The following is a 23,315-nucleotide window of genomic DNA, read 5'->3' on the forward strand; positions in this document are numbered from 1 at the left end:
GCTGGGCAACGTATGTGTATTTTTAAAGAAGGAAACCCATCTTCAATAGATCTTTCAAATAGCTTGCCATTCTTAGGGCTGGCATCTGGATTTGGCAGGAGTGTATGGGCCTCCACTGAGGTTACAGTTGAGAATCTCAGGCCGGGGGGGGGGGGGGGAGATGGCAGGGGGGGGGCAAGAGGGTGCTATCAGTGGGTAAGGATATAAAGTCCTTTTCTGTAGACTTAGGACCTGAGATTGAAGGAGCAAAGAGTCCAGAAATCTTGGAAAGAGGAACACACACGCGCGCGCGCGCGCGCACACACACAAACACACACACACAAACACACACACACACACACACACACACACACACACACCCCAGCCTACGGCTGCAGACAAGACAGGAAGGAGGAACTTGGATGTAGGCACTAGATCCGTTGCAGGTGACAGGTGTAGGTAGGGCTTTGGGATGGGGCAGGGATTTCCCTTGCAAAGTTCATTCAAACAGAGAGTGAACCTGATGGGGGGGGGAGGGGGGAGACAGCCAGCTATGCAAGGGCTTCCAGGAGGCCCCCCAGGAAGATCCAAGCCTAGAGGGAGGGCACAAGGAGAGACACTGAGGCTGGGTTGGAGCACCTGTCACCTGTAGGAGTTTGGGAGCTGTTTCCCCATTGGCTCAGTCAGATCTTGCTCTGGGCTCTGCCTCTCTGGTCTTAGGATTGATTTTCTGAGCTAGCTTCCTCTGAGGTGTTCACTGCTTCTTTGCAGCGGGGGGGGGGGGGGGGGGGCTCTTTTGTAGCCTTGGCTGGCTTGAACTCTTGAGCCGCCTCCCTCCACCTTCAAATACTGGGACTGCTGCCATGTGCCACAGACTGGTAGTTGTATCTTTTGATTCTCACGAAAGCTAACTGAGCTGTTCTCATCTAATCTGTTTCCCCCTCTTGCGGATCCCCTGAGCCGCAGAAGTAGTTCCGGAGTAAGGGGAGGGCCTCACTGTTGTCAGGGGTGACACGGAGACCCCCTGGTGGGACCTATTTCAGAAAGCCGGGGCCTCAGAGGGGGAAAGGAATCATGGGTAAAGAAAGCTTCCACCCTCCTCAGCAGGGCTAAGACATTTGATAAGAAGTGGGTTAGGTAAGAGGAAGTGGCTGGCTGGGGCTAAGCTGAACTGAACCTCTGGGATGGATAGGGACAGTGTAAGGATCGCAACGCTGCAGGAGGGTGCAGAGCAGGGCCGCTTCTGCCACCCAGGACCTCTAGCCTCCAGGTTCCTTGTGTGTGAAACGGAGCACTCAACGGAGGCTGGTGGCCAAGGGCTTCTCCAGGCTGTGTGAGGCAGTAGCTACACAGTGAAGTTCTTAGGTCTTCACTGAAAGGCTCGAAGGCCCAGAGAAGTGTCATGGGTGAGAGGCATATTGCCTCACCTGGCTCTCATTTTCATGGGAGGAAAAGGCATTGAGAAAGAGGAGCTGGGTGTTCAAGAAACTTTGCTTATTCAAAACACTCAGTGCCGGCTGAGGCCTGGCCCATCCCTGACTCCCACCTCAGGAGTGGTCCCACCCTCTGAGGACAGAACCCCCGCTCTGTGTGGAGGACTCTTTCCCTAGAGAGCTATTTGTGCTCTCCCCAAGGCTCAGGAGCGGCATCTCCTACTGTCCACCAACAACACATCATATCACTTTCTTCCAGCGCTGGAGTAAATCTGAGCAGAGAATATATCCTTTTAACAGAGGTTCTGGCCCCGGGACTTCTAGACCTCAATGACCCGCCCCTCAGGTCACAGCCGCCCAGAGAAGGAAGCCCAGAGCAGGAAGTGTTAAGGCAGGGGGTGGGGAGGGACTCCCAGGAGGGAAGGCCAGCCCCCCTGAGCAGAAACAGCTCTTGCAGCCCCCCACTTCAGGCAAAGGAGGAGGCTCATTTACAAGGCAGATCAACCGGGGCCCTGCCTGAAGCTCTTGAGTCCTGTGTCCAGCCACTGCCACCCACTAGGCTATAAGAGCAACCCTGACTTCCGGACCAGTGCTGGGCGGGTGCCATGTGAGCTCAGCCTAGCTTCCCCTCCTGTGCACCCTCCTTCCTTCCCTCCTCCTGTCCGCTGGTATTTACCCAACATCTCCAAAGAGGGACACTTGACATTATGTCTCTGCTCAACCCTGTCCTGTTGCCCCCTAACGTGAAGGCGTATCTGAGCCAAGGGGAGCGCTTCATCAAATGGGACGATGTGAGTAGGGACGGGGCGGTGGAGGTGGCTGTTTGAATGCTTTGCAGAACGAAAGTTTGGTTTATGTCTCCCAACACCCAGGCGCCTATGTGGCTTGGCCAGGCAGCTGGCAAACAGTCTAGATAAACAAGTCTGGGGCGAGGGTGGGTGTCCCTGGCTGCTGTAGGGAAGGCTCTGTGTTTGAGAATAAGGAGGTGGGCTGCCATGTGTGTGTAGCGGGGTGCAGGGGAGGTCAGTATCAGAAAAGGTAATCTGTTTGGACCCGATTTGCCCTTTTCAAATCCCTGAAGATGATGAAGGTTTCTTGTAACTTAAGTGTCGGTAGGGAACTGCATGCCCCGTGCCCCCACCCCCCAGATAAGTAAAAGAGGTCAAGCCAAGGCCCCATCTCAGCATAGGCACCCCAAGTTTGCTCTAGTAAGAAGACCCACAACCAGCTCCACCACCCCCAGTCCGTAGAACAAGATGTGTCCTGTCCTGGAGAAGCCGTGTTCTCTGTCAAGCTACTGTTGTGGTGGGTAGTCACAAAAGGGCCGCGCGCAGGGCCCAGGCTCAAGTTTCTGGGGTTTGGGAAGGAACCCGCTGACTTCTGCTTCCCCTTGGCGGCTCAGCTCAGAGCAGCGCTGCTTTCTACTTCTACTACCTGCCAGCCTGTCTGCAGGGGAGGGAAAGGCACACTGCACCCCAGTCTGCTGAGCCTGCTCCTTCCTAAAGAGTCTCTGGTCCTTCTGGGCCCTGAAAACACTGCTGCTAGCCTCAGAATCTTTGGGCCTAGGAAGAATAGACCAAGGACTATCCACGGAGGGGCAGGCTCCTTAAGGGCGCTCTAGACTGGCCTCAGGAAGGCTTGGAGTTTCCAACAGGTGACATTTAGGAGGTCACATGCAGTTATTACTTCAGCTGCCTGGACTGTCTTGTGTCATAGTCCCTGGTTTCTCGATGCAATGAGGGGATTCTGAGTCTAGACCCTTTGGGGCTGTGCTAGGTTAAGGCACCCGGTTGTCCAAACAGTGGGAATGAAGCCCTGGCGTGCAATGCTTTCTGTTTCCCTAGAAGTGTTTCCATTGGTGTGGCATGGTGCTAGCGTGGAGGTGACATGGAGGTGATGTGGTGTGTTTTAGGAGCCTAAGGAAGGAGGGGGATGACTCACAATGAAAAGTGAAGTGATTCTCTCACTTCCTCTGGGAAGTGTGTGTAACCTGAGTGGGCAGTGGATCACCATGGGTAGGAACATGCTATGTGGCTCTCTCTCTCTCTCTCTCTCTCTCTCTCTCTCTCTCTCTCTCTCTCCAACTTGTGTGTGTCTGCTTGACCCCATTCCTTTCCCCAAGCCAGAGTGCTATGTGATCCCTGGACCCTGACTTGCACAAGCAGGAATGTCCCAAGCCTGGTCACACTGACCTATGAGCCCACTCTCCGGTTGCTTTGGGCAGGGTTAGTAGATGACAGGGCTATATCAGACTATAATGCTAACTGTAGTGCCAAGGATATAACCAAACCTGGCTCTGGTTAGCCTCCCACAGCCCCTTCAAAACATACTTAGAGGGAAAAATGCTCCTCGCTGTGAGAAGAAACTCGGCATGGCCCTTGGTCCATAGCCCAGTGGTCCCTGCAAAATCCAGTCCTGTTCTAGAAACAAGTTAGAAACTAAACTCCAACCTTGCTTCGGCAACGCACTTTGCCCTCCTCCTTCCAGGACGAGGTGAGGGCAACCGCAGGTTCCCTCGAACAGGCTGATGGCGGGGGTTCTCAGTTCTTTCTCTTCTAGGTCCTTCTAAGGGGGAGGCCCAGGAAGAGGTGAGGGCCTGTTTTGAATACATGCTGCCCACGATGTCCTGGGCTTTCTAAGCCCCACAGAACTTAAAGTGATCTGTTTGATGGTTCTGGGGAGACCTTCGTCCCTGTATTGGGGCTCACTAGCTTGAAATCTCCCCCTTCTCGCTCACAATTGCTTCTTTGGCTTCCCTACTACCATTTTTTTTTCCCCCTCTCTCTCTCTCTCTCTGCAGCGTTGGGCCCTTTGCCCATCTCCTCACCCTTGGGCCCAGCACATTCAAACTTTGCCATCTCAACAAGTTCTGAGGACTCAGGGTCACCCCATACAAGGGCAACTGTGCCTCAGAGGCGGCCCACCTGACACTTTCTGGCTTTCCCAGGTTGGAGACCAGCCCTTGTCCAAGCTGTTCCCATACCAAATAGTCTCAAGGTTGTCACAGAGTCAGCACTGATCCTCCCGTGAGAGGAAAGAATCCAGAACTCACTATACAGCTTCCCTTCCCCCCCACCTAATCAATTTCTTACAAAATCTTTCCCCCAAACTCCAGTCACCTCTAATGTGGGAACCTTTATTGTATCGTCTTCCTGGTAGATCCCGTATTTGGTCTGGTGTGTCAGCAGCAATAATCGTATGTTGTTGGAAACTTCGGTCATAATATCTTGTTTGTGTATGCAAAGGCTTTTAAAATAAAAGGTGTCCTGTGTGCTCTGTGAGTGGAATAGGAATTGAGAAGGATGGGTCTGCTCTTTCATTCAAGGTAGAGCTAGTGGCGCCCGCCCTTCTCCGCCTCATCCTTGAGCTCATAGGGATTTCCCATATGTGTGTTTCTACAAGCGGTACCAAAGCCTGACCACGCGCTCCATGTATTAATATTAGCACATTTCAGGAAAAGCCTGTCCTGAAGTGCTGAGGTGCGGGCTCACCTTTGGAGACAGTTCAGGCTGAGGCGGTTTGAGTACTTCATTTTGGAGACGGGAGGGAACCTGATGGAAGGGGACAGGCAGTGCTCGCAGTTGGGCGGAAGGACTTCTGAGAGGCAGGACCGCCACTGGATGGTGCAGGGCCTTGACTGCACAGACCAGAGCTTGGGATCTCAGCTCCCACCGTACCAAGCTTTTCTAGGATGGCAACAAGGAATCTTAGAGAGAGAGAGAGAGAGAGAGAGAGAGAGAGAGAGAGAGAGCGCCATTGCTTGGGGTCCAGAAAGTATACCTCTCCTCCAGCAATTCCATCTCCCATCCTTAAGGCCACCCCACTGTTAGCTCAGAGAACAAAGGGGAAACTGGCTCTTAATGTCTAGGAAGGAGATGGACTCTGTATGAATCCTTGGCCTGGCCCAGGGAAGTTGGCCTGAGATCTCAGAGCAGACAAGCTGACCCTTTCTCTCTGTAGGAAACTTCAATAGCTTCCCCGGTTATCCTACGTGTGGATCCCAAGGGCTATTACTTATACTGGACCTATCAGAGTAAGGTAAGGCCCTCTGCTAAAGCTGATCCAATGAACTCTGCTAGACCCCTGGTGGTATAGGATGGAGGTATTGAGGCAGGGGAATAGAGAAAGGCCTGGGAGAGTAGCCCCTGTGCCTCGCCTATGGGCATGCGAGGGAAGATGCAGGCCCTTCACTCCATCACTGCCCAGGGCCCACCTGGTCCTGAGTTAGCATCTCTGGGAGAGAATGGGAAAAGACAAGCTGCTGAGCTGAGGGGCAGTGATCTACCGATGGCTCCAGGCCACTTCAGAGCTCGGTGCTTAAAGGACAGGCTCGGCAGTCATTCAGAGAACGGAAGAGGTCCTAGGGGATGCGGGATAGAAGGCAGGCTGCAGGCTGCAGCTCTTATTCTGGGGAAGAAATGGGACAAGGAATAAAAAGGGTCCCATCTAAAGAGAGACACTGTTGATTAGGAATGGAAGGGAGGGGTCCATGTACTCTAAGACGGTCTTAGCATCCAGAGAAGCCAGGGTTTGAGGGGAAGCAGAAGCTCTCTCCACTCTGTGTTCTTCATCCTCCACTTGATCTTTTTGCTCTCACCCATCTCTGCTCCTTACTCGGAACTGCCACCAGGAGATGGAGTTTCTGGATGTCACGAGCATCCGAGACACTCGCTTTGGGAAGTTTGCCAAGATGCCCAAGGTAAGTGGTTCCAGAAACACCATCAGTTGCACAGGGCAAGGAATGAGTCTCTGCTGGGGTTGGGGGTTGGGGTGCCTAACTGTGGAATGAGTCTTGGGCTGCCAGGCAGCAAGGATACTAGTTCAGTGTGGTGTCTGCTGCTCAGCTTGCCGGTATATTCTGAGCCTGGGTACTGAGCACCCGTGAGCCAAGACGGCAGGAATATGGGAGGAGGAGCCAGGTCCTGCCCCTAGGTATGCCGCACTGTATGGGAGGTTTCTTCTACCCCGTGCTCCCCACTTCTTGGCTACTGCTTTGCCTACATTTGCCTAAAGCTGGTGAGAAGATTGAAGCGATTGACGGTAGGAAGCAGGATTTCCTGAGTTAGGCGGCTAAGAATCTCTCCTCAAAATTCCCAGGATTCCCAGGTCTGGCTGCCTTAGCCAAACTCTTCCTATTCCCCGCCTTCCCTCCCTTCTCCTAGCAGTTGCTGGAGCCAGGGGCGGGGGTATGCTGAGGCCTGAGTTCCACAGTTCCTGGGTTCCATGGCCATCATGCCCCAGTGGCCTGCGGTTTATGTGGCCAATGAGGGGATATAGGAAAAGACGTGCTGGGCAAGACTTAAGAGCACGCCTCTGCCTTTAATCCCAGCACTCAGGAGGCAGAGGCAGGCGGATCGCTGTGAGTTCGAGGCCAGCCTGGTCTACAAAGCAATTCTAGGACAGCCAGGGCTAACACAGAGAGACCCTGTCTCGAAAGAGCACACCTCTGACCCTGTGTTGCTGTTTTCTACAGAGCCAGAAACTCCGGGAGGTCTTCAACATGGACTTTCCAGATAACCACTTCCTGCTGAAAACATTCACGGTGGTGTCCGGCCCCGACATGGTGGACCTCACTTTCCACAACTTTGTCTCTTACAAAGAGAACGTGGGAAAGGTACATTGGCAACACCTGGGTGCAGTGTTGATGCTTGGGACAGCCTGACTTTCCTGAGGGTCGTAGGCCTGGGCCAAGGAGCTCACTTCTGGGCTCTGTGTTCTCCAGGATTGGGCAGAGGATGTCCTGGCTCTCGCCAAACACCCGATGACAGCCAATGCTCCCCGGAGCACTTTCCTAGACAAGATGTAAGTGCCTGTCCAATCACCGCTCCCGCACCCCAACCCCAGCCTGAGCTCAAGGGGTTGGGTTGCCAGCCCCCAGCCTGATGGGCGACTTTCTACCCCTCCAGCCTGGTGAAGCTGAAAATACAACTCAACCCTGAGGGGAAGATTCCTGTGAAGAAGTGAGTCTCTTTCTCTTTTTATTTTGTTTTGTTTTCCAAGACAAGGTTTCTCTGTGTAGTCCTGGCTGTCCTGCAACTCATTCTGTAGACCAGGCTGGCCTTGAACTCAGAGATCTGCCTGCCTCTGCCTCCCGAGAGCTGGGGAAGTCAGTCTCTTGAGTTCCCCCTAGCTGCTACCCAGCTCCCCAAGCCTTCCCTCCTGTCTATTACTGCCTGGTACCTTTCTCTGCTTCCTCAGTTTTTTCCAGATGTTTCCAGCAGATCGCAAACGTGTAGAAGCTGCCCTCAGTGCTTGTCACCTTGCGAAAGGCAAGGTGAGTCGTTCTCCACGCCCCCAGCCTCCACCCTGCCCCCCTGCTCCCGCCCCCCTCCCCCCCCCCCCCCCCCCCCCGTCAAGTCTGAGTGACATCGTTATCCTGTCAATAACTCCCAAAACCAAGTAGCCCAGAGCCTCTAGTCACTGACACTAGTCGTAAAGGTAGGGCCAGGCCAAGGGGGCGCCAGTGCTGGCTTCAACGTGGAAAGGCCTGCACCCAGTAGCGTTGGAGGCAGTGTTGGGGATGGGAAAGGGAGACAGCAACAGACAAGTCAGGCCTTCCTATCTTGGGAAGGCCTTGGGAATAGGAGTTGGGTGTTTTCATTGCTGGGAAGCAAGAGAGGGTCAGCGGGGACCTGACAGCTCCAGGAAGGGACTAGTTCTGCAGGGTGCTGGGGTGACGGTGAAAACTGCCAGGGCACGGATTTCAGCTCATTTCGAAAACACATTTCCGCTTCTTTTTAATTAAGCGATTAATTTTTAATTACAAATCAGAAGCAGGGTCACCCCATGAGATGTCTTATGTGATTTGCCAAAAAAAGAACTCTCTAGGTAGATACGGCCCAGAGCCAAGGTTCAAGCCTGGCTTGGGGGGTGGTGTTGGTCTAAAGCCTTTGTCCTCCTTGGCCAGTGACCTTGTGTAATTACAAGCCTCGCCCCACGAAGCGGTTCCCCTGGGAAGAATTTAGAACAGTAGAAATGAGTAAAACTGAGGCTCTGAGCACCTGTCCTTATGGACCACAGGAGGACTACTCCCCCATAGGCTTAGCTTCTATAGCACTGGTGACCCCAAGTCAGCCAGTTACACTGGGTCCAAGGATGAGGCGTGGAGAAGGTGGACTGCGCTCCTAGTGTGGTCCTCACAGTTCACACTGCTCAGTCACTTCTCTCCTGAGCTCCCATCCCTAGCTGGGTCCTCCTTAGTGCTCTGCTGCCCTTGCATCCCACTGGAAGCCACTGAGCGGCTTCAGAGGCAAAGCTGGCCTCGGGGAGCACAGGCCACGCTCTCCTGCTCAGACCCTTGCCTCCTGCCTCCAGACTCAGACTCGTGCAGCTCTTCCAGTGTGATGGTATTTAGCCTTTTTGTTTTCTGGAGGAACGAAATGAAAAACAGAAGCTCCCTGCATACTGTCCATCCACTTTCCTTTTCTGTTTCTGTTGATTCACCTATTCTGGGCATTTTATGTGAAGGGACTCATACAATCTGTGGTCTTTGATGTTGCACTTTATAATGTTTTCTAGATTCATCCATGTGGTAGCATCAGTGCATTTTTTTTTTTAAAAAAAACTGAAGTCCCATGGTTTCCTTCCACTCCTTGAGTATTACAAACGATGCTTCTGTAAGCACTTGGCCATGGTTTTGCTGTCAGTCTTCTTGGATATATGCATCCAGGTGAGATTGTTCAGTTAGATGGTGACTCTGTGTTTACCATTTTGATGAGCTGACAAACTGCTGTCTAGAGAGGCTGCACCGTTTTACCCTCCTGCTAGCATTGCACAAGTGTTGCACTGTTCCTAAACCAGCACGGTCACTGCCTGTCTTTTGTTTATGCTATCCTAGTGGGAATGAAATGGCAACTTGTCCTGATTTTAATTTGTATTTGCTTAGTAACTAATGGTAGTGAGTGTCTTTTCCTGTACTTATTGATCATTTCTATATCTCCTTTGCAGAAACACCATTTCAGATTCATTATCTTTCATTTGAATTTTCTGTGTGCAGGTGCGTTTGTGGTTTATATGTGTGTTTGTGTGCATGAGTTTGTACACATGTGGAGGCCAGATATTGATATCAGGGGTTCCTCAATCACTCTTCACCTTATTTTTAAAGGTTTATTTATTTTCTAAATTGTGTATGTGTGTGTGAGTGTGTGTGTGTGTGTGTGTGTGTGTGTGTGTGTGTGTGTGTGTGTGTGTGTGTGCTGGTGTCCTCAGAGGCCAGACAGAGCCATCAGATCCCCTTAGACCTGGAATCGCAGGCAGTTGTGAGCTGTCCGATGTGGGTGTTGGGAATCGAACTTAGATCCTCTGCTAGATCAATATTGGCTCTTAACTGCTAAGCCAGCTCTCCAGCTTCCATCTCATTTTTTGAAGAGTTTTCACGGGCCCTGGATGGAGCTCATGGTTGGCTAGGGTGGCAGTTAATGAGCTTCAGGGGTCTTATTGTCTCTGGCCACTCCTAACACTGGGGCTGCAGACACACACTCCACTTAGACCAGCATTTCTGTGCGTGCTGGGGATCTGAACTCAGGTCCGCACACTTTTACAGCAGGCACTTGAGCAACTAAGCCATCTCCCCAGCCTTTGGCTTATCTTTTTGTTGGTGAATTATCACTTAACAGATAATTTCTAAATATTTTATCTCATTTTGTGGAGTGTCTATCCTTCTTTCCCTCCCTTCCTTTCTTCCTTAGCTCAGGCTAGCCTTCTGTTTCTTGGAAGTGTCCTTATAAGTACACATCTTGTGGTTGTTGGTTGGTTGGTTGGTTGGTTTTTAAGTCAGAATTTCTCTGTGTAGCTTTGGCTGTCCTGGAACTCCCTTTGTAGACTAGGGTGGCCTCAAACTCACAGAGATCCACCTGCCTCTGCCTCTTGAGTGCTGGGATTAAAGGCATGTCCCACCACCACGAACTCTGATTTCTCTCTCTCTCTCTCTCTCTCTCTCTCTCTCTCTCTCTCTCTCTCTCTCTCTCTCTCTCTCTCTCTCTCTGTGTGTGTGTGTGTGTGTGTATGTGTGTGTATGTGTGTGTGGTGCTGGGTCTTCTGCACACTGGGCGAATGCTTTGCTACTGTTGAACCATCTTGTTTCTCCCTCCAGTTCTGTCAGGCTTTACCTCTCCTATTCCAGGGCTCTACTGTCTACTGTTAGGCGCATATTGTCTCATTCAAACTGTTTCTCTAGAAAGGTTGCCCTAAGCCCGGCACCCTGGCAGGCAAGCTGCGCCCCTTGCTTATGACATCCCATCCTCTTTATTCCGCTCACGCTTACTTAGTCCCAATCCTGCTCCAGCTATGGAACTAGCCACTATCCAAAATCATCGTCAAAGTGAGCCAGCTAACGGGCTGCAGCCAGACCTCAAGCACCTTGAGATGTGTGTGCCCGTGCATCTGCCACACCCATCTGCCTCGAGTTAACCCCTCAGGCCAGGCCCCCTTCCCCAGAACCGGGTGCGGGTCGTGGTGAGTCCTAACCCTGAGCAGGTCAGATAGAGGATAACAAGGCGACGGTTCTTCCAGGGTGATGCTATCAACCCCGAGGACTTCCCGGAATCTGTGTACAAGAGCTTCCTCATGAGCCTCTGTCCTCGGCCGGAAATTGACGAGATCTTCACTTCTTAGTGAGCTCCTTGGGCTGGGCACGGAGTGGTGGTGGTGAGGGCAGAACTTCCTTCCTCCCACCCATCCTTTCGGGAATCACAAGATGGTTCAGGCTTAGTACAGTCCAAGCCCCCAGGATCTAAGGACATGCACCTGTGCCTGCAGCCACGCTAAAGCCAAACCCTACATGACCAAGGACCACTTGACCAAATTCATCAATCAGAAGCAGCGAGACTCCCGACTCAACTCCTTGCTCTTCCCGCCAGCCCGGCCCGAGCAGGTGCAGGCCTTGATCGACAAGTACGAGCCCAGTGGCATCAACGTGCAGAGGGGTGAGAACTGAGGAAGCCCCTTACTTCCTGTAGTCTGGTCCCAGCCTGGGAGCTGTCCTGCAGCAGCCATGACCTCTTGCTCTCCACTGTCGTGCAGGCCAGCTGTCACCAGAGGGCATGGTCTGGTTTCTCTGTGGACCAGAGAACAGTGTGCTGGCCCACAATGCACTGCTGCTCCACCATGACATGACGCAGCCTCTGAATCACTACTTTATCAACTCGTCACACAACACCTACCTGACAGGTGGGTCCTGGAAACCACAGACGCTTCTCCGCTCCCACTTGCCCTGCCAACAGGACAGACCAGGAGGTAGTGAGTGACACCCTCTGTCCCTTCTCTCCACTGGTTCAGCCGGCCAGTTTTCAGGCCTGTCCTCGGCCGAGATGTACCGCCAGGTGCTGCTGTCTGGCTGCCGTTGTGTGGAGCTGGACTGTTGGAAGGGGAAACCCCCTGATGAGGAGCCCATTATCACCCATGGCTTCACCATGACCACAGATATCTTGTTCAAGGTAGGTCTGAGGGGGTATGGAAGCTGATCACAGTGGCCCATTAGGAAGGGCCTGAGGAGAAGTTTTCCGAGGTCAGGGGAGTCAAGCGGAAGGGGAGAAATATCTGGAATGCCTCAAGCTGTTGAGAGGCTGTCTAGTTTTATGTGCGTGCTAAGACTAAGCAGTGGGGAGGGGCTGCCCTCTTTACAGAGAGCCTTTCTTCTCTAGGAAGCCATCGAAGCCATTGCGGAGAGTGCCTTTAAGACCTCCCCCTACCCCGTCATCCTGTCATTTGAAAACCATGTGGACTCGTGAGTATCCTGGCCTAGCCAGCCCCATTCTCTACCTGCACCCCAGCCTCTTGCCTCAGCGCCTCTAGCCGTCTGTGCGCTTGGCGCTCTCATCTTAATACAGCCTCCTTGGGACCTCAGCTCCTCCCTGCTCTGTTCTTACCTCATCCAATTCCTGGGCCATCAGAGCACAAAAGATGGGCAAGAGGTCGGTGCTAAGCAAAGAACTCCTACCTGTACTTTTGCTTCCTACTGACAGGCCCCGCCAGCAGGCTAAGATGGCTGAGTACTGCAGGACCATGTTTGGAGAAACCTTGCTCACAGAACCCCTGGAAAATTTTCCTGTGAGTGCACACAGTCTTGTGGGGCGTCTGGACCTGGGGTAAGGTGGCAGGCACCAGGTTAGGAGGGCAGAGATACTTGAGCTTACCTGGTGGTGGGTTGTGAGTCTTGGATCTTGTCACCTATGATTAGGGTGTACTGGGGACAGAAACTTGACGGAGTACTAAGGACGGTGGCACTTATCTATAATCCCAGCGTTTGAGAGGCCGTGGCACGAAGACCTCAAGTTTCACGCCAGCCTGGGCTGCATACTGAGACCCTGTCTAAAACAAACAAAACAAAACAAAACAAAACTCAAACCCCATAGATGCTGCCCCAGGTCTCTGACTCTCCTCATGAGGAGACAGACACGCACGCATCCAGGCCATTTACAGGCAGCAGTAGCTTTGCGAGGCAGTGCTCAGGAGCCAGAGGATCAGGGAAGGCTTTCTGGAGGGGTGTGATGGCTAAGGTGAAATCTGGAAGGTGACAGAGACTTGGTGAGCATGTGAAAAGGACAGTCTAGTCAGAAGGGATGGGTGAGAGAGAGACATCATTGCCAAGGAACAGGTGATCTTGGTCAAGTGAGAATTCAAGACACAAGGGCCAATGGTGGGAGGTGAGGCGACAGACAGAGGCCCACACCAGAGGGACACACAGCAGGCGAGGCCATGGTGCTCACCTCTTCCCTGTCTACAGCTGAAACCCGGCGTCTCTTTGCCCAGCCCTGAGGATCTCCGGGGCAAGATCCTCATTAAGAATAAAAAGAATCAGTTTTCTAGGCCAGCGTCCCCTAGCAAGAAGCCTGGTGGGGTGGCTGAGGACAGCTGCCCATCTAGTGTCCCTGTAGAAGAGGACACAGGAGGTGAGTGAGTAACAACAGTGGGAGGGGATTTGGGGAGAACCAGGGCTCACAAAACTGTGTGTGGCAGTGTGGACCGCTGAGGACCGGGCTGAGGTGGAGGAGGAAGTGGTGGAAGAGGAGGAAGAAGAGGAGTCAGGAAACTTGGATGAAGAAGAAATAAAGAAGATGCAGTCAGATGAGGTGTGTGGAGACAGTCCCCCTGCCACCCCCACTGTGGTACCCTCTGGGTGGGGTATAATCTGGGCTCTACGCTGTTCCTCTCTCCACTTTCCCCTCTTGCTCTCTAGGGCACAGCAGGCCTGGAAGTGACAGCTTATGAGGAAATGTCCAGCCTTGTCAATTACATCCAGCCCACCAAGTTTATCTCCTTCGAGTTCTCTGCACGTATGTACGTTAGTACAGGGTGGGGCGGGGGAGAGAGGTCAGGCTCCATTCAGGAGCAGGCTGACCTCAGTCAAGAGTGACCTGGTGAGTGGGATGAAAAGAGGGGGGACGTCCTCCTCTCCTCAGACTAAGGGCCTTGTCTATAAATACCCAGCTTAGGAGTCAGGCAAAGGGCTTGTTTAAGTGGCCGTGGCTCCTAGCACTGAAGAACTTGGCAGCACACGGAATGTTCTGGAGTGTGTCAGTGACAGGCCACCTCAGCCAGGCCTGTCTAAGGCGTCTGCAGTTTCCTAATGTTTTGTAGTGCCCAGACTTGCACTATGTCAAGGGTTGCCCCCAAGTCTAGGAGCCCAGTCCTCGAGGTAAGGGTTCCTGGGAGAGCACCCCCTTTAATCCCAGCACTCAGAGCCAGAGGCAGGCAGATCTCTGTGAATTAAAGGCTAGCCTGGTCTACATAGTGAACTCCACAACAGCCATGAGTCTACATAGAAAGCTCCAGCCACTTGTCTACCCCCCTGGATTCTTCCTTCTTTGTGCAGCCCCCTGATATTTGCCCTGATCTTTTCAGCATGCACTTGAGTGCATTTCCTACCCTCTGTGTGCCCACCCGCCCCCAAACATGGGCGCCTTTCTGAACATTCTTGTGCACTTGGATCTGTGCAACACTGACTCCTCATACCTGAATCTGCTACCTGGGCACACCCAGGATGTGTTTTAGAGGGCATGGGGTACCACCCTTACCATACAGCTCTCACTCTGTGCCTTGCTGAGTCTTTACACATCTCGCTCCCGGTAAACATCACTGCCCGGGTATCCTTAAGGTTTCATCAGTCAGAGTGGTACAGAAGGGCCGGGGGTGGGGTGGGGGGTTGGGGAGCTTGCAGAAGGACTTTCCAGGGCAAATGGCCTTGGCCAGCACCTATGCACTATGCTATAACAAGCAACGTAGGAGCTTTCTGTGTCCCAGAGGCACACACATGGTCTCTTCCAACTACATGGCTAGTGTCTCACTGGGTGTGTTTACCACCTGTTCCTGATTCCCTGGACTCAGCCTCATATGTCCACCACACCCTCTATGCCCATGCATGGCATGCAGCCCTCGTGACCATGATGCAGGTTCCCGCCACGCCCCCCCCATCCCCGCGTGTCCACCGTAAAGTCCCAGCACATTTATCCCTACACGTTCCTCTCAAATATGGCGGCTACACTCTCAGACTTCAACAGAATCCTGGGTTGGAAGCATCTCTCTATAGAGGAGGAAGGTGCCCTCAAAAGGCAGGCAGGGCTGACAGAGAGGGCAGCCTGATGTGGAAACCCTCCCTCCCTTTCACCCTTGCACAGAGAAGAACAGAAGTTATGTCATCTCGTCCTTCACGGAGCTCAAGGCCTATGAGCTGCTCTCCAAGGCGTCCATGCAGTTTGTGGAGTATCCTTGAGGCTTTGCCAGGCAAGGTCCCCTGTGGGATGGGGCTGGGGGGGGGGGCCTGGGGTCTTACAGGTGCAAGTGGCCTTGGCCAGATCCTATACTCGGCAACAGCTATAATAAACGCCAGATGAGCCGCGTGTACCCCAAGGGCACGCGCATGGACTCTTCCAACTACATGCCTCAGATGTTCTGGAATGCTGGATGCCAGATGGTTGCCCTCAATTTCCAGACAATGGGTAAGGGCACTCCCAAACCCTAAGATTCCCTACTCTGGGCCCTGCACTCCCAGACCCCAGAGCCCTGCCCTGGGCCTTTGCCTGTCCCATCTGTAGCACCCCTTGAGGGTCATTTGATGTATAGTGGGTGTGGTGTTTGGGGTCTGGGAGCATGTCCTTGTATGTGAGCACTCTAGGGAGGTGAGCATTTCCTCTTGCCTATTCAGCTGGTCTTATATCGGAGCACATATAAGACACCAAGGCTGGCATGGGTTCCGGCTGCTCTGATCGGGTGTCTTTGGTAACACCTGTGCCAGCTATCCCAGATCTCCCGTGAGTTTGCAGCTTGGGCATACCATTGCTCCTTGCTTGACTCTAGGTTAAGGGCCCTTCCTGAAAGGCTAGGAATCCCCACAGACCTGGGATGGGACATGAGAAATCCTCACCTTCACAACTGACCCCAAATCTGCCCCCCCCCATTCCGAAGACAAGAAAGGCTTGAAAGTGTTGAAAAGAGACTGAGAACAGATCCGGGTTGCGCCGCTGTTTTCATTGCATTGCCTCTCACCCCCCCCCCCAGACCTGCCTATGCAGCAGAACATGGCACTGTTTGAGTTCAACGGGCAGAGTGGCTACCTCCTCAAGCATGAGTTCATGCGCAGGCTGGACAAGCAGTTCAACCCCTTCTCAGTGGACCGCATTGATGTGGTGGTAGCCACCACCCTTTCCGTTACGGCAAGGCCTAGGGTTGACAAGTGGCCGGGAGGGCTGGGCTCTTGAGAAGGAAGGCTGAGAAGCCCACCCCTCCACCCCAACCCCCTTCCCTGATATCCTGAAGACTTCAGCCCCAGCCAGTTCGTGTGTGCGCACGGTAGCAAGTTGCCTTGGAAACTGCCTCCTCCTCAGCACTGGAGTCGGCCTCTTGGTCCCCATGGAAACGAAGGGGAAGGGCTGAGGCTCCAGTGGGGGAGGGGAGAGAAAGATTGGGCCGTGCAGGGCAAAAGGAGAACAGGCTCCAGACCAGGGGGTTGTGTGTGTGTGTGTGTGAGGGATGTTTGTTGCTCCTTTCTTGTCTGAGGAGAAATGTGGGTGGCCTGTCTGTCTCCTGAGTGCTGGAAGCACCCAGGTCCTTAGAGCTTGAGCCACACAATCTATTTGATGGCCAATGCTGAAAGGGGATCCTCACAATACTCACAGTAGATACTTAGCCTTATGTGGACAGAGACCCCAGGGGCTGAGGAACCAAACGGAGTGGGCTATCTAATGCTGGCCTCCCCTGGGTCCTCATCCTTAGGTGATCTCTGGACAGTTCCTGTCAGAGCGCAGTGTGCGCACTTATGTGGAAGTGGAGCTGTTCGGCCTGCCAGGGGACCCCAAGAGACGTTATCGCACCAAGCTGTCACCCACGGCTAACTCCATCAATCCTGTCTGGAAAGAGGATCCCTTTGTCTTTGAGAAGGTGCTGGGGATGGGGCTGACGCTGGGGGTGTCTGTTCCTAGTTCTTGGCCTTTGCTTACAGATCAGAGGTAACAATGAGAGAGGAACTCTCTGCCCTACCACCTCCTCTCTCTGTCCCTGTATGCCTTGCCTTTCTGACTTTCTGAAGCCCCAAACTAAAAGTTCTCAAGGTTTGCTTCTGTACGGGTGAGAGAGTCAGGGGTGGGGGGTGAGGGGGGGGTGGACGGAGCTTGTACACATTAGGATTAGGGATGGAAACATGAACTCCCAGCCTAGAGTGAGGGGATGATGGGGTTCCTCGGCTCCTTGGGTTGGCAAAGCTGCCCGAGGGCACTTTGCATGGGCTCACTGTGCTGTGCTGCAGCAGCACCCTTCGCGCGATGTGAGCCTGGCACAAGCTGTAAGATGCCTCTATGTGCCATAGGGCATTGCTTCTGCCTATCCTCACCCAATCTGGTTATGTTTGCCAGGTTTTCATTCTGGCGCTGAGAGAGACTTCTGAAGTCGGGGGGGGGGAGGGGGAGGGGAGGGGGCCAGGGGGGCAGCTTGGCTTCTCCCTGTCTTGCTCCTCAGCCTCTCCTGCCCTGCACTACCCCTAGATCTTGATGCCTGAGCTGGCCTCCCTCAGGATAGCCGTGATGGAAGAAGGTGGCAGATTCCTCGGGCACCGGATCATTCCCGTCAATGCCTTAAGTTCTGGTAAGGAACTTAACTACTTGCAGAGAGTTTGAGACCAAGACCAGAATCCTGTGAGGTGGGTGGTATGGGGGACCCTCAGGCAGCATCTCTGAGGCCTCAGCGCCCTCATGGTATCAGCTTGTCTAAGAGTGGGACAGGAATAGACTTTCGCCAGGAACCTGGCTGGTGGGAACTCTGCCCACCTAACAGAATGCCCAGGATCTTCTGGAGTCACTGTTACATATTTCTTCCTGAGCAGCTGGCATCCCTGGGCACTTAGAATGTGTGAGAGGAGCTGGTGCGATGGCTCCTGCGGCTAGGGACACTTGCTGCTAAGCCTAATGATCTGAGTTTGACCCTAGACACCACATGGTAAAGGAAGAGAACCGGTTCCCACAAGCTGTCCTCTGGCCTCTGTGTGGGCATGCATGCGTAAGCAGAGTAACTAAATACAAATGTAATAAAAATGTGTGAAGAGCCGGGTGTGGCGGCGCACGCCTTTAATCCCAGCATTTGGGAGGCAGAGGCAGGCGGACCATTGTGAGATCCAGGCCAGCCTGGTCTACAAAGTGAGTCCAGGATAGCCAAGGCTAACACAGGGAAACCCTGTCTCAAAAAAACCCCAAAAAAACAAAAACCAAAAAAACAAAAACAAAAACATGTGAAGAGCTTATAATACAGTCTCATAATAAACACACAGGTGTGCGCGGCAGATTGCTGAGGAGAGACTCAGGGTTAAACACAACTTGCCCATAGTCACACAGTAGGGATGCACACACCATTAGACTTATAAGCCTGGCCTTTCACTGAAGCCGGAAGTCCTAGGTGCCTGTTTGTGTGCAGTGCCCGGCAGGAATGGGCACTGGCCCACCATCCACCTCGCCATGTTCCGTAGGATACCACCACCTGTGTCTGCGCAGTGAGAGCAACATGCCTCTTACCATGCCTGCACTCTTCGTCTTCCTGGAGATGAAGGACTACATACCTGACACGTGGGCAGGTAGGAAGACCTGCGGCGTGCCAGGGGCGCCACGCCGTTCATCCCCGTCACTAAGCCAGAACCTGAAGGTGGAACAAGAAAGGGCGGGAGGGGGATCCTTCGCCACTCCATACGTTCCAGGCTGGGCTTGTCCTGTGCTCCCCAGATCTTACGGTGGCTCTTGCCAACCCCATCAAGTACTTCAGTGCCCATGATAAGAAGTCTATGAAGCTTAAGGAGGTGACCGGAAGTCTGCCTGAGGTCTGTGTTGCCTGGACCACTGCCAGAACCCTCCAGAAGGAATGAGGGGGTCGGGTGCAGAGTCCCCCTACTCAGGGGAAAAAGGGTGTTTGAGTTGCCTTTCTAACAGGCCATCTTCACACAGAAGCCCTTTTCATCTGGGATTTCTGCTGCCAGCCAGTCCAATGGAGCATCAGTCCCAGCAAGCAACGGGCCAACAGGTAGGTAGTTCTGCGTCCATCCGCCTAGTGGATGGCTCTGCACCTCTCCCACCACATCCATAGTCCCCCAGCGACTAGACTTTTCATCTGGAGAGGGAAGATCTGCGTCTGAAGCTTTAACGCTAGAAAGGGGTAGTTGCAGAGGGTTTAAAACCCACCCCTGCAGGAACCAAACTGAGGTGCCTCCAAGGTACCTGACAGTCCAGTCCTGTACTCTTACAGCACCTGGGACCAAGGCCAAGGAGGAAGCTACAAAAGAAGTGGCAGGTAAGTCCTGCTGAGACCTGCGATCTTGGGACAGGGTTTAGTGGGTGGGGCTGGGCGCCGGGAAGGCCTGGGACTTATAAGGGCCAGCAGGTCAGGGAAGATGATCAGGGCGGCATGGCGTCGCTTCAACCATGCCTCTGTAGAGCCACAGACTGCAAGCTTGGAGGAGCTGCAGGAGCTGAAGGGCCTGCTGAAGCTGCAGCGGAGACACGAGAAGGAGCTTCGAGAGCTAGAGCGGCGTGGAGCCCGGCGCTGGGAGGAGCTGCTGCAACGTGGCCTCGCACAGCTGGCGGAGCTCGGAACCCCAGCAGCGGGTTGCAGGCTCCGCCCGGGCAAGGGCTCCCGCAAGAAGAGGTAATGGCTACAGTAGTGCTCGGTCTTTCCCGAGGAGTAGCGGCCGCTGGCTCAGGGTCTGTTCCCACACGGTCTCTGCAGGACCCTGCCCTGTGAGGAGAGCATCATCGTGGCGCCTAGCGAGCTCCCCGAGGGTGCGGACCTGCGCGTGCGGGAGCTGAGAGACAGGCTGGAGCAAGAGCTGCAGCAGCAAGGCGAGGAGCAGTATCGCTCTGTCCTCAAGCGCAAGGAGCAGCACGTGACCGAGGTGTGGGACCGAGTGGAGGCCACCAACCCCACTCATGCACAGCCAAGGGCTTCTCTCTAAACCTAGTCCTCCCTCCTCTGCAGCAAATCGCCAAGATGATGGAGCTGGCCAGAGAGAAACAGGCTGCTGAACTCAAGACATTCAAGGAGACTTCAGAAACGTAAAATCTTCTTGTCTGCCTGTCCCTACCTCCGGGCAAAGACGCCTGCCCACAGAATTATCTCCTTCTCTCTGTCTCCCCGCAGTGACACCAAAGAGATGAAGAAAAAACTGGAAGCCAAGAGGCTGGAACGGATCCAAGCCATGACCAAAGTCACCGCAGACAAAGTGGCCCAGGAGAGGTAAACTGTGAAGGGGAGGTCCAGCTGAGCAGACCCTGACTCCAGCTCGAAGAGGGTCACCCACAAGGGATCCTAACTTGCTTCCCACGGATCTGTCTCTGTCTCGGCCCTTAACAAGTTGGTTCCATTGCTGTGTCTCTCAGAGTCTCTCTTGAGCAAAACACAGATGCCACCGTTGCTTCAGCAGTTAGGAACAGTGGAGGGGAAATCCATGCACCAAGAGCTTGCCCACTTGGGTGTCTGTGTTTTCCACCTGTGTCCACCCGAGATGTCTTTAAGTCAGTGTGTTTTAGTGAGGAAGTGGGTCCCGGGGCTCCCAGTGCCCCCTTCGCCATCGTCCAAGTTGGTCTTTCTGCTCCTTCCAGCTTCAGTGATGGAGTCCTTATTTGTCAAAGCCTTGGGATTGATTTGTTGACTCTGCCCCCCCCCCACAACGAGGGCCCTTTTATAAAACTCCAATTATATCAACAGGCTCAAGAGAGAAATTAACAACTCCCACATCCAGGAAGTAGTACAGGCTGTCAAGCAGGTATGCAGGGCTGTGTCCGCCCCAAACACTCTTGCTACGGGTATATGTTGGTATGTGTGGGTATGTGTGGGTATGTGTCGGTGTCCTTCCTTTGAGCCCTTATGGCAAGCTTTCCGGAAGTGCCCATGAAGCTAGGAATGGGAGGAAGTATCCTGAGGTTCTGGCCTGCCTGGGAAACATGAGTTAGCAGGTCATGGAGGAACGGGCTTGGTCAGAACGGGTGGGGAAGACTTCCTGGGGTGCCATGGAATGGAAAGAGGAAGGAAAGGCCTGCTGAGCATGGACCTGCGGCTCCTTCCCTGGCCATTGCTGACCACGGTCACAGGCCTTCCACCTACCGCGGCCTGCCCTTGTGTCGGGCACGATGGCAAGTGCTTCCTGTGAGCCATCATGGTTCCAAGTACTATTACCCCATTTTACACAATGCAAATATATATATATATATATATATATATATATGTATATGTATATGTATATGTATATATATATATATATATATATATATATATATATATATATATATATATATATATATATATATATATGCCCAGAGGTTAAGGAGTGTGGCCCTGAGTCTCAAGGCTGGCTTAGAGCTGGATTCCACCCTCTATGGTGTGCTTGCCTGTCCCATCTGAGTCTCTGCCTACCCACTCCCTACCCAGATGACAGAGACCCTGGAGCGTCACCAGGAGAAGCTGGAAGAGAAGCAGACAGCCTGCCTGGAGCAGATCCGGGTGATGGAAAAGCAGGTGAGAAGATCTCTGTCCTGGGCCCAGTGGGGCTAAGTGGGAGCTAAAGGGGCTCAGCCCCAGCAGCCCCAGGCAAGCCGTCAGGGAAGGGGTCCCTCACTCCTCACCAGTGGGTCACAGGCAGGTTTCTTTGCTTGATCTTTCTCCTGGGGGGCTCTCTGATGGGCCCTACTATCCCCATCCCCTACCTGTCTCTTGGGGGTCGGGAATAGATTGGGCATCTTAGTATTCTATAGTCCGGGGTGCACTGGGCCCCTTCCTGACCCTGGTGGTGGTCCCTGCTGTCCCTACAGTTCCAGGAGAAGGTGTTGGCCGAGTATGAGGCCAAGATGAAGGACCTGGAGACGGAAGTAAAGGAGTCAGTGAGGGCCTGCTTCAAGGCTTGCTTCCCGTCTGAGGCAGAGGACAAGCCTGAGAGGCCCTGCGAGGCCTCCAAGGTACTGTGTCCACAGGAACCACTTGTGAGCAAGGCAGACACCCAGGAGAGCCGCCTCTGATGCCAGCATCTCACTTGGACATTTTGGCAAGGCTACTCACACCCTTCTCTGCAACACGGTCCCATTCTCCGGGAGAAAAGAACCCTAATACTTGGGAGGGGCTGTGGGAGCCTGGGGCTCCCTCCGATGCTGCAGCCCCCTTCTCAGCCGGAAAAGGGCAAGAATAAGAGACCATTAGGGCAAGAGCTCACCTGGAACCTGAGTCTTTTCTAAGCTGGCCTCTTCTGTCCATCTCACCTATAGTGAGTGGCTTGTACTCACTGAAGGTAAAGGTGTCTGGACCAAGAGAGAGGAAATTGGGCTATGGTCTCCCCTCTGCCTTTCCCGGTGTACAACTAACTAGCGGCCTTCCGCTCGGAGCTCAGTTTCCTTTCTTGGAAGCTTGGCTCTCATTGGTGTGGCTCCAGCAGAACCAAAGCCAAGTCCTCCTACCTTGATGTGGTACCTAACACAGTCTTCCAGGCCATCTCTCAGGCCTGCCATGAGTACAGAGTGCTGCCAACTCTTTAAGGCAGAGCCTGGCATTGCCTCGGAGCTCTCTGGGGATGGCTATTTCCGGACCGGCAGCAAAGGCCCCTGCCCTTACCTCCTGCACGTGGGGATAGGTGGCTGTGTGGGAAAGCTTCCTTGGCTGTACTAACCCCTCCCCCCCCATCAAATGTTGGGGGACTATTCCTGGTGGTGAGAAGAGACTGGAGCTTCTCAGCTGCTCTCTCTCTCTCCTACTCTGAACCTGGTTCGCCCTTTTTTTCTGAGTCTGGGTCTGGCACTTCCTACCAGGCAGGCCACCACTGTCAGGTGGATCCCTTGAGGGGTTCGTTGTCATTTTCTTTCCTGAATTTATGTAGTTTATTTATTTTCCTCTTTCCTACGGCCTACCAAAGAACCTCAAGCCGGAACCTCCTGCCTTAGGCCGGCCTTTGTTCTCCGGTTAGGAAAAGACAGCCGGGAAGTGGAATGCCTCCAAAATGCAACAGCGGCGTGAATGGGGAGTGTGGGACTCGGTCCCCTGGGAACTTCACAAAGGGTGAGGGCCCTTCTGGGGCCCTGTAAAATGCCTTGCCTCTGGCCTTGAACAGGAGTGGCTTCTCCATCTGCTGGCCCTAATGCCAGTGCCGTTAAAAGATGATGTCATTCCTTACACACACACACACACACACACACACACACACACACACACACACACAGATGTGGCCCTTCCTTGTCTCCCCCCCGACCAGGGCTGGAGTAGAAGATCCCAGTATGAAAGTGCATCCCAGCCTCTTGGTAACCCCAAACCTTTTGGTTGTCTGAACCTCTTTAGGAAGACCTAGAGTGACCGCATGCTCAGGGACTTGACCCCCACCCCTACCCTCACCCCTACCTTGCTGGAGGCAGGGCTTGTGGGCAGCATTCACCACACCTACAGCTCGGTCCCAAATCCCAAATG

General features: G+C 53.5%; 1 protein-coding gene and 1 long non-coding RNA gene across 2 annotated transcripts; one reads left to right on the forward strand and one right to left on the reverse strand.

Moving 5' to 3' along the window:
• Positions 1-1,881: 1,881 nt before the first annotated feature.
• On the forward strand, positions 1,882-22,071 carry PLCB2 (phospholipase C beta 2). Its single transcript, XM_084776551.1, has 32 exons — positions 1,882-2,203; positions 5,373-5,450; positions 6,043-6,111; positions 6,886-7,026; positions 7,135-7,214; positions 7,319-7,372; positions 7,611-7,686; positions 10,923-11,023; positions 11,169-11,335; positions 11,433-11,579; positions 11,688-11,845; positions 12,053-12,135; positions 12,374-12,458; positions 13,135-13,300; positions 13,368-13,480; positions 13,588-13,684; positions 15,026-15,110; positions 15,222-15,346; positions 15,906-16,060; positions 16,620-16,784; positions 17,384-17,483; positions 18,358-18,462; positions 18,608-18,702; positions 18,827-18,902; positions 19,125-19,169; positions 19,313-19,523; positions 19,605-19,770; positions 19,854-19,930; positions 20,016-20,111; positions 20,583-20,640; positions 21,303-21,389; positions 21,683-22,071. Exons 1-32 carry the CDS (start codon positions 2,120-2,122, stop codon positions 21,884-21,886), a joined length of 3,549 nt encoding a protein of 1,182 aa, XP_084632677.1. The 5' UTR covers positions 1,882-2,119; the 3' UTR covers positions 21,887-22,071.
• LOC311594670 lies at positions 8,164-16,052 on the reverse strand. Its single transcript, XR_014778187.1, has 4 exons — positions 15,962-16,052; positions 12,545-12,719; positions 11,573-11,766; positions 8,164-8,362 (listed from the first exon to the last, which is right to left on the reverse strand). It is a non-coding gene; the product is annotated as an uncharacterized lncRNA (long non-coding RNA).
• Positions 22,072-23,315: the final 1,244 nt, after the last annotated feature.

The sequence above is a fragment of the Acomys minous genome (genome assembly GCF_964271855.1).
Source record: "Acomys minous genome assembly, chromosome: 3".
In the NCBI taxonomy this organism is placed as follows: Eukaryota; Metazoa; Chordata; class Mammalia; order Rodentia; family Muridae; genus Acomys; species Acomys minous.

What these genes read in the sequence shown, in the direction of transcription:
- PLCB2 (XM_084776551.1), top strand. Translation starts at nt 2,120, where the DNA reads ATGTCTCTGCTCAACCCTGTCCTGTTGCCCCCTAACGTGAAGGCGTAT. An exon ending in GGGAAGATTCCTGTGAAGAA is followed by an intron (nt 7,373 to 7,610) that starts GTGAGTCTCTTT and finishes CTGCTTCCTCAG; the next exon opens with TTTTTTCCAGATGTTTCCAG. An exon ending in AGCAAGCAACGGGCCAACAG is followed by an intron (nt 18,903 to 19,124) that starts GTAGGTAGTTCT and finishes GTACTCTTACAG; the next exon opens with CACCTGGGACCAAGGCCAAG.